This window comes from Thermobia domestica, chromosome 10 (genome assembly GCF_964235325.1).
Source record: "Thermobia domestica chromosome 10, izTheDome1.hap1.1, whole genome shotgun sequence".
Classification (NCBI taxonomy): domain Eukaryota; kingdom Metazoa; phylum Arthropoda; class Insecta; order Zygentoma; family Lepismatidae; genus Thermobia; species Thermobia domestica.
In genome coordinates, this window is record NC_137463.1 from 231,818,533 (window position 1) to 231,835,437 (window position 16,905).

A 16,905-nucleotide genomic window follows, 5' to 3' on the forward strand; every position below is an offset into this window, starting at 1 on the left:
TTGCATAGGGGCGCCTTCGATAGGACATAAAAGGATGTAATATTGCACCAAGGGCGCTGTAGATATATTAATTATTCCTTTTGTCGTCCCTAATTGCATAGGGGCGCCTTCGATAGAACATAAAAGGATGTAATATTGCACCAAGGGCGCTGTAGATATATTAATTATTCCTTTTGTCGTCCCTAATTGCATAGGGGCGCCTTCGATAGAACATAAAAGGATGTAATATTGCACCAAGGGCGCTGTAGATATATTAATTATTCCTTTTGTCGTCCCTAATTGCATAGGGGCGCCTTCGATAGAACATAAAAGGATGTAATATTGCACCAAGGGCGATGTAGATATATTAATTATTACATTTATCGCCCCTGATTGCACAGGGGCGCCTTCGATAGAACATAAAAGGATGTAATATTGCACCAAGGGCGCTGTAGATATATTAATTATTCCTTTTGTCGTCCCTAATTGCATAGGGGCGCCTTCGATACAACATAAAAGGATGTAATATTGCACCAAGGGCGCTGTAGATATATTAATTATTCCTTTTGTCGTCCCTAATTGCATAGGGGCGCCTTCGATAGAACATAAAAGGATGTAATATTGCACCAAGGGCGCTGTAGATATATTAATTATTCCTTTTGTCGTCCCTAATTGCATAGGGGCGCCTTCGATAGAACATAAAAGGATGTAATATTGCACCAAGGGCGCTGTAGATATATTAATTATTCCTTTTGTCGTCCCTAATTGCATAGGGGCGCCTTCGATAGAACATAAAAGGATGTAATATTGCACCAAGGGCGCTGTAGATATATTAATTATTCCTTTTGTCGTCCCTAATTGCATAGGGGCGCCTTCGATAGGACATAAAAGGATGTAATATTGCACCAAGGGCGCTGTAGATATATTAATTATTCCTTTTGTCGTCCCTAATTGCATAGGGGCGCCTTCGATAGAACATAAAAGGATGTAATATTGCACCAAGGGCGCTGTAGATATATTAATTATTCCTTTTGTCGTCCCTAATTGCATAGGGGCGCCTTCGATAGAACATAAAAGGATGTAATATTGCACCAAGGGCGCTGTAGATATATTAATTATTCCTTTTGTCGTCCCTAATTGCATAGGGGCGCCTTCGATAGAACAAAAAGGGTGTAATATTGCACCAACGGCTCTGTAGATATGTTAATTATTACATTTGTCGCCCCTGATTGCACAGGGGCGCCTTAGATAGAACATAAAAGGATGTAATATTGCACCAAGGGCGCTGTAGATATATTAATTATTACTTTTATTGCCCCTGATTGCACAGGGGCGCCTTCGATAGAACATAAAAGGATGTAATATTGCACGAAGGACGCTGTAGATATATTAATTATTACTTTTATCACCCCTGATTGCACAGGGGCGCCTTCGATAGAACAAAAAAGGATGTAATATTGCACGAAGGGCGCTGTACATATATTAATTATTCCTTTTATCGCCCCTGATTGCACAGGGGTGCCTTCGATAGAACATAAAAGCATGTAATATTGCACCAAGGGCGCTGCACCATCGATAGAACAAAAAGGATGTATAATATTGCACCAGCGGCGCTGTAGATATATTAATTATTAATTTTATCGCCCCTGATTGCACAGGGGCGCCTTCGATAGAACAAAAAAGCATGTAATATTGCACGAAGGGTGCTGTAGATATATTAATTATTCCTTTTGTCGCCCCTGATTGTATAGGGACGCCTTCGATAGAACAAAAAAGGATGTAGTATTAAACCAAGGGCGCTGTAGATGTATTAATTATTCCTTTAGTCACCCTTGATTGTATAGGGGGGTCTTTGATAGAACAAACAAGGATCTTCTCAGCTACCGCGCAGGAAAGAGACCCCGAAAAGACTAGAACACTCGCAGACATCCGCGAAAAATTACCAATTCGCAACACTGCAGAAGAGAAATTACGCGCAACGTATTATGAATGTTTGGACAATATCATTTGCAAAATTGAGTCGATTCCATCAGCCTGAACTCAGGGGTGCCCACAAGGGGGGGCTATGACGCAAACTGCGTCATTGAAATATTTGGGGGGGGTTAAAAATCTATATAAGTATGTTTGAGGGGGTGTAAAAATTAATCGAAAAGTTTTTTTTTTTCATGGAAGAACACCTACGGATAGACAATTGAGGGGGGGGGTGCGTCATGGACATGAGGGGGGGTGGGCACCACTGCTGAACTGAAGAAGTATCGTGCAATAGAGGATGTAATTTTGGAAGGTAAATTTTCTCAAGGCATTATTGACATTTTTAAAGAATACCATGTCTATCCAGACCAACTACAACTACAGATGCAACATTTACTCACCACTATTCCCACTTCCAAAAATCTGAGAGACCTGCTTGAGAACTTCAAGGAACTCTATAAAGAAACAAGAGAGTTGTTTCCTGAAGTGTTGAAAGCCCTTCGTCTCCTCGTTGTCATCCCGGCGACATCTGCAACTGCCGAGAGAAGTTTCTCAATGTTGCGGCATCTCAAAACTTATCTGAGGTGCACAATGACCCAGAAAAGACTGAACCATTTTGGAGTTCTTAATGCATACTCAGACAGGCTTGACTGACTGGACGTGAAGGAACTGTGTAGAGAATTCAAAAATAGCTCCTACCATGCAACTGTCTTCGGAAAACTGTGAATTCTGCTCTTTGAAGTGTGCAGTTTTTGTGTCGAAATGAGTTATAGGATCACAGTGGCTAGTTATTTTTTTACATTGAACATTTTATCAAATTGAAACTATATTATTTCGTTCTTGTTAAATATATTAAAAGTTGGATGTTACGTACGCAACGGCTTAAAAAACGGCATTTAAAAAAAGTTTTTTCCACTGCTTTTATGCCTGTCAAATTTTGAACTTTTTCTTCTTGAATATTTCAACTTTAATGAAGAAAGTACTTTCCACCTTTGTTCCCCATTATAAGAAAAAAAGAGACTTAATTACTGCATTCTGAAGAAAAATAAATATGAGAAGTTCAGCAATCAAGAATAATCGATCACTCATAAGATAAAGAAGAGCAAATATATTAACCCTTTGGGGGCTTTTGGTACAGATCTGAACCATGGCGTCGACCAGTAAAGCTTTTCACACCGTGTTTTTTGCATTCATTCAAACGGGGAAGGATCAAAGTATGTGTGTGTTTCATGGGCATTTTGCAATGCCTGGGGGCAGTGACGTCACCAACATGAACGAAGGAACAAAGAAAAGAATAAATTTTAGAGCTCTCTTTTTTAAAAAATCCTAACACATCGCTATTAATCCTAGGATCATGGTCCATACCTAGTTGTGTTCGTAATAAAGAAATGTTTCCAACTGTTTCACTCAAATTTCCCTATTGTGTACCAGAAGCGGGAATATCCCGCCCAAAGTGGAAAAAAGGGGATTATTCAGATCTTTTATTTTTTCGGGAATTCCTCCCCTTAGGGACATGTGAGTGGTACCGTTTGAAACCTACCACCATTTCAAACAAAACAAGGTACAAACCATGATTGTAGAGTAAATAGTGATTTTTCAAACAAAAAAAATTTCACCTATTCACATTTTTAGTCAACGTGTTTAATAAAGTAGCTACAGGTCATCCCTATTTGTCGTAGGATCATGGTCTGCACCCCATTTTGTTCGTAATGATGAAACGTTTCCAACGGTACACCTACCATTGCGCTGTCATGAACCCCAGAAGATAAGATTCCGAGAAATTAATTTTTGAAAAATTGAATTTCCCGCTTTTCTTTATACATCTTGGGCGGGTATTTCTCCCCTCAGGTACATGATGGGAACATGCAAGTGATACGGTTTAAAACGCTGGTTCATTAGAAACGAAAAGGTACAAGCCATAATCCTAGAATAAATAGTCTTGGTGCTAGAGCTGATTTACTAAATTTCCCTCCCCATTTTTGGGTAATAGTTACTAATGTATTGTTAATCAATAAGCTCTAGCGTCAAGTGTGCATTGTAGGATCATGATTCGTACCTCATTTTGTTTGTAATGAAGTAACGTTCCGAACTATACCACTGCTGTGGCGCTAGCATGTATCTGGGGAAAGAAATTCTCAAAAAGGTTATTTTTTCCTGACAAAAATCTCTTTTTCCCAATCGGGATTGTTTCACTTCTGGTACATAATGGGGAAATTTGAATGACACAGTTGGAAACATTCCTTCATTATAAATACATAGAGTTACGAACTATGATCCTACGATAATAGATATTAGGAAAAAATAGTAAATGAATTTTAGCACCAAGACTATTTACCCCACTATCATGGTTCAAACCTCGTTTTGTTTGGAGTGAAGCAAAGTTTTTTTTTTTTTTTTGGGAGGGGGGTAACATTCGCATGTCCATGTTGTGTACCGGAGGGAAGAAATTCGCAGGAAATGGGACTTTTTTTTAAAAAAAATCCATTTTCCCAATTTAGACAGGAATTTTATTGCCTTAGGTACATATTAGGAAAATTTACAAATTAGAAAAACACTGTTTTATTCCGAATAAAACGCGGTCTGATCCATGATTCTACGATAAATAGTCTCGACGCAATAGCTGCTTGACTGAAAGTCTAAAATTTACCTAAAAAAGTGGAAATCTCAAAAGGGTTAATGTATAGGGTTTTCTAGTTTGAACGAATTGTTTGTACAGTTCTTAGAATAATGTTTAACGACAAAAAAGAAAAAAAAAAAAAAAAAAAAAGAAAAAAAATGAAAAGTTAGTGGTGGGAACAATAACTGTTCTGAATAGTGTTTTAAGGTCTCGGAAAAAACTTCTTTTAAAAAATGAAAAAAACGAATAACATTTCAATGCTTTTTTTGGCTTGGGATTTTTTCTTTTAATATTTCATATTTAGCGAAGAAACAACAGTGTGTTCCAGCTTTCTTTTCCCATCATAGTCTAACTTTAAAAAACTGTATTCTGAAGAAAAATAAGAGCCACCGCACTAAGCTTTGTTGCTCCAGTTCCTTAAACTAAATCATATTATGCTGCTGCTATTAGTGAAACATTTTCTTCTCAAATATAAACAAAATTATGAAGCCTTCTCGGCTTTAATATTAGGTATTGAAGAGTATCTGAAACAATAGTGTTTCTGGAACGTCAGTGATATTTTTTTCTTGTCTGCCAGTTTGACTTTAAGCAACCCAAACAACACATTTCAAGATGTATAAATTTCAAGAATTGATATGGTTAGGCAATCAACGTGAGACTTATGAGATCCTAGTTGTGTCAAAAGAACGAAAATTTCCGTTTTCTTTCCTAAAGCCGTTTTTTTAATGAAAATAAAGCACGTCTCAAAAAGCGCGTGTAGGTGTATTGTGAGAATCTGTTGATCACTTTAGAATTTTATTATTATTATTATTTTTATTTATTTATTTATTTATTTATTTATTTATTTATTTTTTGTGGTTATGATATGTCTTCAGCCTATGAGTTCTAGAGAGTGAGAATATGGCTTTAGTGCCGAACGTATACGGAACAATCATGTCGTACTATTTAGTGATTAATTAATAGTAAACTGTACTTCATACATGTCCCGACGCAAATTAAATGAAGTCTAATAGTTTTACTATTGTACGACTCTTGTGTTGAATGAATACATTTGGGGTGGGTGGGTGAAAAAGCTGTCTTTACTTCAAGTAAGTCAATATTTTAATTTTTCAAATTTATAGCTGTTTTCGTAAATTACAATTATTTTCCCACACCCACAAAAGAATACATAACAGTAATTCTGTAAAGATTAGTGGAAATTACGCGCTGTGATGGGGGCGCTATTGTGAGAGGGGCGCAACAAAAAGATTTGCCCCCTCCTATATTCGAAATGTTGTTACGCGGCTGTCAACAAGGGTTAAAGAACATGAGAGACATTAAGGACCAATATGTCGCGGGATCAGTTTTATCTAAACATATGTCTATATTTAAGCACAACATTAATAATATATAGTTACTCCATAAGACCTCTTCACAAGCTTAAAATTCCACGTATGAATCTTACTTTATTAGGACCAGGGAAGTCGAAATTAAATCTTGATCAAGGCTCAATACATAAAAGATGGGATCACATTATTAAGCTAAGTAACCTCAAAAATAACTTTTGATGTCGAACTGGTTAAGAGTCTTCATCCCGGCGAAATTAAAATACCGCTAATTTTACAGTAATTATGTGATATCTTCAAATAGATAAAAGATAATTAAAATATGAAACAAGAGCGCCCTAGACAATATTATTTTGCGTGAGGTACTGTTATCACAAGTCACTTAGTGGCTTTCCGTTTTCAGCTGTTTAGAAACGCGAAAATAAATGCCAATTTTCAAAATGGCTCGAAATCGAAAGCACATAAGTGAGTCGTGATAACGGTTTCTTATGTAAAATAATATTATCTAGGGCGCTCTTGTTCCACATTTCGATTATCTTTTATCTATTTGAAGATATCATATAATTACTGTAAAATTAGCGGTATTTTAATTTCGCCGGGATGAAGACTCTTAAGTACACAAAACTTTTTCATATTATATTTCAGAGAATATTTTCAGCAATATTTCATAAGTGAAAAAAAAAAATGTACTAGTTACAGACACGGCTACTCTGAATTAAAATATAATTGTGGTTTAATTCAATATATACACACACATTAGAACAGTGGTTCTCAAAGTGGGGTCCGCGACGCCTACATTGAAAAGTGTTGTAATAAAACAGCTGTTATGCAAGAAGTATTTTTAAGATTAAGAAACTGCAGCTGTGGGCAGTACGAGTACAAAACAATAACTATTCATCATTTCCAGTGCTCAAAAAATCTCTGCTGATATACACAAAACACGTATGACACTTGCTGCAAATTTTCGAGAATATTTCCCTGTCCCACAACCTGGTAATGGTTGGATTGAAAATCCTTTCACTAATGTAGAAATCCATGACATACAAGATATGAATCTCTCTAACACAGAACAAGAACAGCTGTTGGAGCTATCCTGTGATACTTCATGGAAAAATGTTTTCAGAGGAAATGAACTGTGTAGCTTTTGGTTGCGTGTGCGCTATGAGTATGAAGAGTTGTCTAAAAGGGCATTACAACATTTGATGCCTTTCCCTACTACTTATTTATATGAGCAGACCTTTTCTGCTCTTTATAGTATTAAAACCTTAAAGCGAAAAAATCGTCTTAATATGGAAATGGACCTAAGATTGATGGTGACAAAACTTATTCCAGATTTCAATACAATTATGAAAAAATACAAAGAATTGCATTCCTCACATTAGTGACGTGACCCCACATTTGAGAACATTGTTTATCAAGTGGATTTCCTTAAAAAATAATTTTAAAAAAAGACATTGATTTTTAGTCCTGAAAGTTACTGTATTTTCAATTGAAATTTCGTTCACTAGGAAACAATCATGTACCTATAAAATAAATTATTTACTGAATTATTTTTCTTGATCTTTTTCTTGTCAGTGCCACATTATAATTAGTATATTTTTTTAATACCATGTGAAATTTCAGATAGCATTGCAAGGGGGTCCGCAGATCACTTTCCGACTGAAAGGGGGTCCGCATTATCGGCAAGTTTGAGAACCACTGCGTTACAGTAAGTACTGTCATTATACTTCATTAGCCTACAAATGCATTTTCTGAGTGAGTGTTTAAGTTCTTAGGATTTTCTTTTTAGTGATTTTAAGAAGTTGTATTAGTGGAATATCTGCGGTAAAGTGAATAAGTAACATGTAAAAACCCAGTCGATTTAATATTCAAAGGGGAAGTCCACCCTGATGAAGATATCAGCATCAACATGTATTGAAATGATTGGGATTTTACACATAATTCCGTATAAAATATGAATACTTCAACGTTTTACTTTACTTTCAGTTGGTTGGTGACATTGGCATCTTGACCAGAAAGCACACAAATAAGCCTGCCTGAACGACGGGGCAAATATTTAGAACTGACATCTGCTCCAGAAATACGTTAGCTTTTCCTGACTAGAAGTGTGTAATTTTAAGGTAATTGATCTAAACCCAAACGAGAACATATAGAAATCATCAAAATCAAAATTAGTTCTTAAGTTAATAAAATAAAGAGTAACTTCTTTGTTTGATGCTATAAAGAAATAAATTATAAAACCTAACATATATAATGTAAATGAATACTTACCTGCAGCTTAGAAGGATTCCTCAATTTGATTTCGCAGTTCCCATGTGCGGATGCATCTTCTTTAGGATAACTATAGCTTGCTTTTGTGTCTATTTTTAAATCCAGTAATTTCATTAGCATATTTTCCGTTTGTAGTGTCATTTTTCTGAAGTTATCAAAACTTTCTAACATACATAAGCAATTTTCACATATTTGCTTTGGTAATTTGTCATTCTTCGACACCTGGAAATCGATACGTAAATAATAACGTATATTGTGATTATCTCAATGAAAATTTAGAAGTGTATGGGTTACGTTGTAACAATAAGAGTATCCAATGAACTGCGCGACTTACCAGTGTATACAGGTATAGTTCGAAAATGAGTTAAACTCCACAACACAGCATACGTCATTTTCTTTTATTTTAATCCATAGATGGTAGTTTATTCTTTCGGTGAGATTTTTAGAAGATTTTTGTTCACATTTTAGAAACAAAATTATTTCATTAATAAGCCTATAAGATGAAATCAATTATTTATTTTAAAAGCGTCCATGAGAATCAGTTTACTCTCCTGGGTATTTTTCAGACAATTTTCTCAAAAATGGCTAAAGTGATTTTGTTCATTTCGATGAATAAATATTTCATCATTACAATATGGAATAAATCATGACTAGAGACCGGATGTTTAGGCATTAAAAACCTGGAAAATAGGCAGGCAAATAGGCACTTAAAAATTTTAAAAAATAGGCACTAAAATAATTCGAAATAATGAAGATAAATACTCAATAAATTAAAAAATAAATTTAAGTCATAGATAATGTTTAAAGAATACAGAGGCAGAGCTGTTTGTTAATATATTCTTTTACTGTATATATACAAAAACGAAGCTTGGCATGTATTCCATGTATATTTGGTAGACATTCTCTACAGCACTTTATCACTACACATAACAGACCAAATTTTATACCCTTTATCAGTACATATAGCAGTCCGGAGTTTTACGGCATCTTATTACTACAAACAGCACTTATATTTCTTGGAAGACGCAGAATCGATTCTTGAATCACTACACTATATATTTTTCTCAATAAAGTCTTATTTTTGAAGAAAATGCATAGAATAGGCAACATTAGGTACTAAACCAATTATTTAGGCAGGAAGGGGCGAAATTGGCAAGATAAAATTGGCTTAAATTGAAATTATAACCCCAATATAAACTTTAAAACGTTTTTTAAATCATATCTTTAATATTAAAGAATAGGCATTTTGCCTATCATCCTGTCTAATCATGACTCATGAAAAAATCCAATTATTTTTCGAGTAATTTTCTTTAAAAAAACGTGGAAAGTTGAACGGAAGATTTCTTTTAAAAACTAATAATAAAATATTTTGTAAATAAATGTTTTATGCACAATTCTACAATATAGCATGTCATATACCTTGAAAGAAACAAAAGGTGGAGTTTACACGTGGAAGAGGGGGAAGGATTCTTTTTGTTTTTGAGCGTCAATACTTAAGAATCTAGTGATCGTAGGACCCAATATATAAATGAATACGAGATTTCAATTTTTAAAAAATAATAATAAAAAAATAAACGGTTTAAAAATAATCAGGACACACAAAACATTTCTTTTTAAATATGACAAAATCGTCTCGGTCGTTTATGAAAACAAATGAACTGCCTTCTGCTTATTAGTTAAGAAAAGTGAAAGAAATCAGTTTTAAGACACTTCAGTTTCAAAGTTCTACGTTGTGCAATCCACACCATCTTTTTCATGGTGTAAAACAGGAAATGATACACTTAGGAACATATTTTTGCCAAGAAGAATAAAGCTGAAAATAAGTGAAAAGAAAAATAAAGCTACAAAAAGCAAATGTGTTTCTTCATTAATTTACCTTCTGTAACACTAATGGCTTTCTAGCCTATCTTTTGCAATTGTTCTGACGAAAATGATCTATCTATTAAAATGCTACAATAGCAATTAAAAGCGCCCGAGCTCCAACGTATAACTATGGCTTTCAAATCTTTCATTTACGGTTATGTGTGATTTCACGTTTATGAGAGACAAACATTTTAAGTACGAGTACTTTAAATAAATCAGTTAACTAGATCTTTTTCATAAAGTTTATGATATAAAATTGTCGTTCAAAGCCTTTGTATTTTAATAAGCCTTCTCTAAAATCAATGTACATGAATTGTGCTTCCGAGTTCTTTTAAACTATATGTTGTGGACGTTTATATGTTTGTGGTCAATCCTTTCGACAATGAGATCTCGGAAACTACAGGCTCTAGAAAAATGACGTTTTCACTGATCGATTGGAAATTTTGCGTAGATTGTCCAGTTTTAATTGAATATTTAGAAAAATATGGCCGTTATTTCTTTATTACATTTTTAGGGTACACTGGAAGCGTTAAAATTAAAAAAAAAACTAAAGCGTTATATCCTACGCGTTATACATTCCAACACCACGCTGTTGTATATAGGGGTTGCATATGTCTCAGGCGTTTATTTCATGGCCAAATAATAATGAAAAACGAACGATAACCATTTCTCCAGTCTAACCAGTAAGATGAATCTTTATTTTTGGAGTGTTTTGCCCAATGAACACCATATATAACTGCCATTATAATTAATTGTGTATGTAATGTATTTGCTTATTACATACTGCATGCAAGAAGAAAGAAAACACTGGTCATGCATGAATTAGAAACTCCAACCGGAAGTAGGCTCAAATCTTGCAAACGGTGCGAGATATTTAGCTCCCCTTTATGATACGCCTTGCCGACTTTTTTTTTTTTTTTAATCAAGACTTCTTTCACTTGTGTCTGTAAAGGGATATGTACAGATGTTGTGAGGAATGAGAAGGATATTTATGCTCATATGCGAATGATGCGCTGTGTAGAGAGCGCAGGTTCAGCTAGTAGGCCAATAAAATAACTGAAATACGTACAAAAAACGTATCATTAACATAAAACACAATAGGTGAGTTTATAATTACTTCAATACCCTCCGCTGGGCTAGTGGTTAGCATGCACGGGCTCACTCACTCTTCTGAATTTACATTGATAAGTTACATTTCTTTTCTCTCTCTCTCTTTTAATCGTGTCTCTTAGCAAGCTTCTCACTTAAACATGACGTATTTGAACTAGTATTGAAAGTAGAGAGGACGAATGCAGGTGAGTAACACTGGATAAAGTACAGATGGCGCACGGAGGGGCCTAGTACCACTGATATGGTTATATTGTGTTCACTCAACAGGGGTGCAGTTCGGCAAATTTATTTTAAGTTTCCATGCTGATTTTCACAATAGTATTCCTCCCTCCCTCTTTAGACCGCATTTGCGGAGTTGCAACTTCTTAACATCTACTATGTCCATTCTTCCTTCCCGATATTATGGCTAATAGGAAATAGATGTTAGAAAATGTAACAACAAAGAAGCTGATCTTGGGAACAGGTATTTCTTTTAAAAAGGAAAATTATCCAAATCTGTAAATTTTGTTTAATATATCGTATGTATAATTTATGAAGAATAGGTTTCTCTTCTTATGTGAGTATCAGCAGTGGTTAATTTGTAATGCTCAATTCGCGATTAATTTGTAACATTCGCGATTAATCATTGAAATTTCGATTTTTGTACTTTAAATGTAAATATTCCCTATGGGCTTTTAGGTCCTATACAGAAGGCGATTTGAATGGGAATATGAAAATTTTAAGAGATGAATCCTGACATCAAATCCAGTAGAAAAGTTCCTATAAACATGAGTCGAATTCTGCTTCGTTTTCGAGTTACAGGGTTTCCAACTCGGGACCCAAAATCGGCTCGCGACAATGGAAAATAAAATATAAATTTCGCGTTAAATCAGAAACTATGTGTTAAAGCTTTGATAAAGTTCAGAAAGTTGATCTGTATCAATATGATGATTTTTACGTGCGTTGCAATTCGGTTGGCAGTGTTGCCAATTTGGTAGAACTTTTATTTGTTTCCAAATGCCACTATGTGGATTTTATTTGATATTTGGTATTCATTAATGATTGCAAATTTTCCCTCACATCACCACAGTTTTCGAAAACTTAACTTACATGTATTTCATTAAAAACTTTATCTCGTGCGTTATTGATAATTTGTGAGATTCGGTGTCGTGAACCATGAAAATTTTCACTGGTAGCTTGACATTGTAGTGCACTAGTTAAGTATTTAAGGACCGTATTAAATATGTTGATTATTCTAAAAGCCATAAGAGGATTGTGCACAGAAAGAATTCTAGACAAAAATGTTATCTTGCGTTAAAATATATGGATTGCGTACAGCGTGTCTACCTAAACGTACTATTAGGGGAGGAATCGGAGGATGATTATTTGTGTCCTGTACACAAGGCGATTTGAAAGGCACTATAAAAAAATTTAAGAGCTGAATCCTTCACCGTAGTCTAGGTTTCACCGATAACGGCTGTTTTTAATGGCGACACATTCATGTATAGCATGTTACCTGTCTGATTAATGGTTTCCAAATCTACATTCAGAGGAACAAATTCTTTATCTTACTGGTGCATGAATTCATAATTACACCTTTTTTCGTGGTCACCAATATCTCACACACATTCATGTTGTTCACGGTAAATATTCAAAGCACCGTTTACACAAATAATCATCGTCTCCTAATACTACGTTTTGGCAGACGCGTTGTACGCAATACATATATTTTACCGCAAAATAAAATTTTTGTCAAGTATTTTTTCTGTACACAATTATCTTATGCCTTTTAAAATAATCAACACATTTAATACGGTCCTTACTGTAATAAGACTTCTCCATTGTTATTCACACAAACACTGTAACTAGTGAACTACACTATTATGTTACCAGTGTAAACAGTTTTCGTGGTTGCAGCAGAACTTCTTGAACAAGTTCGAAATTGATGCGTGGAGTTACGAGAGGATTTGCAATAATAAAAGATATTTCTTATTCTTCTTATTATATTATTATTATTATTATTATTATTATTATTATTATTATTATTATTATTATTATTATTATTATTATTATTATTATTATTATTATTACAACTTACATAGACGTAGTTTTTATTCGACATTTTGGTTTTACTAATGATGGCCAACATCAAGTGAAATTCACAGTTAATGTTGCAAACTATCAGTAACGCACGAGATAAACCTTTTAATGAAATACATGTAAGTTTTCGAAAACTGTGGTGATGTGGGGAAAATTGTGCTTCATGTGATGTTTACAATCATTAATGAACACCAAATAACAAATAAAATCCATTTGAAAACAAATAAAAGTTCTATCAAGTTGGCAACACTGCCAACCAAATTGCAACGCACGTAAAAATTATCATATTGATACAGATCAACTTTCTGAACTTCATCATAACTTTAACACATAGTTCTGATTTAGCGCGAAATTTATATTTTCTTTTGTCGCGAGCCGATTTTGGGTCCCGAGTTGGAAACCCTGTAACTCGAAAACGAAGCGGAATTCGACTCATGTTTATAGGAACTTTTCTACTGGATTTGAGGTCAGGATTCATCTCTCAAAATTTTCATATTCCCTTTCAAATCGCCTTGTGTGTAGGACCTAAAAGCCCATAGGAAATATTTACATTTAACTACAAAAATCGAAATTTCAATAATTAATTGCGAATGTTAGGGGCTGCAGCCGCATGAACGGTTAACGGATATTAAAAATACTTAGGTACTTCTCCAATACATGTAAAAAAAATTCAGATTTTTAAAAGGTGGGGTTTTTGAGAAAATGACGTCCACACATGGCGTCTTAATGAAATTTAAGCTTTTCATCATGCTATAACGTGAGATATAATAATCAGAAACGTAAGTCGTTTAAATTTTCAAGAGATCTTATGGAGTAGATTTCGATGCTAGAAGCAGATGGTTGACATTGCTAGTGAGGACAGAAAAAAAATGTTTGAAGTTAGCAAAAAAATTCAACAAAGTTGGCAACATTGCGAGTAAATTGCACGATTCCTATTGGATCAATAGACGAATTTTGGCCCTCCACCGAAACATACAACTTTATACTCTTCCTGGTATTGCGATTATGTTACTAAGTACACTCGTATCTCTACAACAAAACTTTTAATACAACTCGGTTTTTCAGTTTTTCGAGCAATCCGAGAGGAGGGCAGCCAATTTGGAAGGCTGTATATCGAAGGATTTTTTTTTTTCAGCAAAAAGAAAAATATGGGTCTAATAATATTACATGTAGATCCCATATAAAAAAATGAATGAAATCTGAGACTATGATGGGGACCAATTGTGGTTTGCCTGGACGATTTGAAATGGAATCGGTCCTATGGTGTAGAAAATTTTGTATGGTTGTGAGAATTTGTGTAAAATATTTAATTTTTATGAAGCATGCTGGTGGTGAATTGTACACTTCAGTTTAGTCTCAGGTATGTTCTTTTATATATTTGTTTGAGTTTTGATATGTAGGTAGTGGTTTGGAGGGGGATAGGGGGGGCTTGCCCCCCTTGTAGTACAACTTACTTCAATATGTATTTTTTGGTTTAGAGGGGGTTAGGGGGACTTGCCCCCTTGTGGTACAGTGTATTCCAATATATAATTTGTACTTTAGAGGGGATTAGGGGGGCTCGCCCCTTTGTAATACAATGTATTTTAATATATATAGTTTTTGCTTTGCCGTCCCTTGTAGTGTTGAGTTGAGTTGAGTTTGAGTTTAACGTCCCGTTCAGCAGCGAGGCTATATGAGACGTGGACCTACTGATTAACGTGGAATCCGAACCACATGAGCTCCCGCCGGGAATCGAACCCGGGCCTCCCACATCCCTTGTAGTGATTTAACACGATTACTGTTTTATATTTCGAGCATTTTTTTTAAGAGTGGGGTATTGTTGGATGGTTCTAGAACGCTGCTCTACCATTTTGATTATGAAGAAGGTTGTTTCCTTTCTCTATGAAATTGCATATAGAAAGTAATCAATCTGGTTCGTAATTTGCGTGGTAGAAAGCGTTTTAGAACGTTTCTCGAGTTGATTCTTTAGAAACTGGTTCTTCGGAACAGTTGGGAAACTGTTCCGTGGAATCAGTTTCTAAGGAATCGATTCATTGAACGAGTCAATTGAATGAAATGCCTACAGTAAAGTCTTGCCCATTATTCTAATAGTACCACTAAATTAAAAAAATGAAATCTTTGAGTTTTACGTTCCACGGTTATGCCTGTTAGACTAAAGGAGACGGTGATTATGAGAAATGAATGAAATGATGGAATGAAGAAAGTGGGAGGAAACGGGAGTGCCCCGAGAAAACCCACGCACACGGTGTTTGTCCACCAGAAAGTTCACTTGGCGGGGGCTGGGATCGAACCCGGGACCCCAAGCACCAGAGGTGAACGCTTTACCACTGAGCCACCGCGGCCCCCACTAAATTTAAATCTACAGAACAAGATATAATATGCAACTTACAATGACAGGAAGGCAAATATGAATTTTATAGAGTTTGTGGCTTGAATATTATTAGTCTACAGCATTATTCTACTAGTACCACTTAATTTAAACCTACATAACAAGATGTCATATGCAACTTACAATGACAGGAAGGCAAATATGAATTTTATCACATATCTGTTTCGTCTCTCCCATGGATTCAAATATTCCAATTTTTTTGCCGCGTTTGTTTGCACATAAGCGACACATATGTTGAAGTTCGTCTTGCATATTTTAAGTAAAGAGGAAAGATAGAAGCATAGAATATAGTATTTTCACTCTATGGCAAAGTTCTGTTGTGTTATGATGCTAGATACATTACATTTACATAGGATCTCTTTATCATGTATTGTTAATCGATTTCTTTCTCCTTTATCGAGAAAAAAGTGACATTACAAGTTTACGCTTTACCAAAACAAAAAAAGTAAATGACATTCCAAATTTACTGGTATCAATATAAACTAATCCTTGATGTAAACAAACATTACGCATTCCACTCGTCTTCTGTTTACAAAGTTGCCAGTAATAAGAAGTAAATTGTAATAAAGAAAAGTAAAATATAAAACTTCGGTCCTGATTTTTTGAAACCGGATAATCGAAGATTCCGGTGTAATATAATTTAATTTTAATTGTGTGCAATTATATTAGTTTGTTATTTCTGTGCATTTCGCAATTACTTATTGTGCCCAATATCACTTTTGGTGCAGTTTTACTATACACACACATTAAAAATTGTTATGTTCATTGAATTAATATTACTTCGAATATTATAATGAACGTTATGAATATTTTATTTCAACGTTGATGCAGAAAGTGTCTTTATTACGACTGTCAATAAAAAAGAAAAGGATACAAGAATCTCTTTATTTTTGTCAACTTATAATAATTTTTATCTCCAAGAAAAGATTTATTATTGTATTCAGAAATTCGAATTTTTGATATTATTTCGATAATACTGATGTAGAAGTAAGTTAACTCCCATGATGTCATAGATATTTCTGTAATTTCTGTAAAAGATGTAAAGACATATTTATTTAGCATATTTAGTTTACGGTATTTTTTTTTAAATATTGTTCATAAAAATATTCAACGGACGTTAATGACATGTTGTAGTCCAAATGATTTTTGTTTTTATTTAAATTGCTTACTGATTTTTTGTTATATTACAATTGAATATTTTCTTTTTGGTTCGTTATTTTTATTAGACTATTCATGCATATGAAAAAATCATTTCCATTTGAGTTCCGTGGAAATATAATTCTTCTGTCTGTTTTGAATGA

The 16,905-nt window shown here is 34.4% G+C and overlaps 1 protein-coding gene across 3 annotated transcripts in view; it reads right to left on the bottom strand.

Moving 5' to 3' along the window:
- The window catches only part of LOC145663064 (uncharacterized), a 33,891-nt gene extending 17,753 nt beyond the window's left edge, over positions 1–16,138 (bottom strand). The window contains exons 1-2 of one of the 3 annotated variants that reach the window (XM_081729245.1): positions 15,728–16,138; positions 8,164–8,385 (exon numbers count right to left, since the gene is read on the bottom strand). In XM_081729245.1, coding sequence (XP_081585371.1) covers positions 8,164–8,385; positions 15,728–15,856 — 351 coding nt within the window. In that variant the 5' untranslated portion in view covers positions 15,857–16,138. Of the gene's footprint in view, positions 1–2,351; positions 2,505–8,163; positions 8,386–15,727 lie in introns of those variants that run through there. The other 2 variants (XM_081729246.1, XM_081729247.1) reach the window with 2 other exon arrangements.
- Positions 16,139–16,905: the final 767 nt, after the last annotated feature.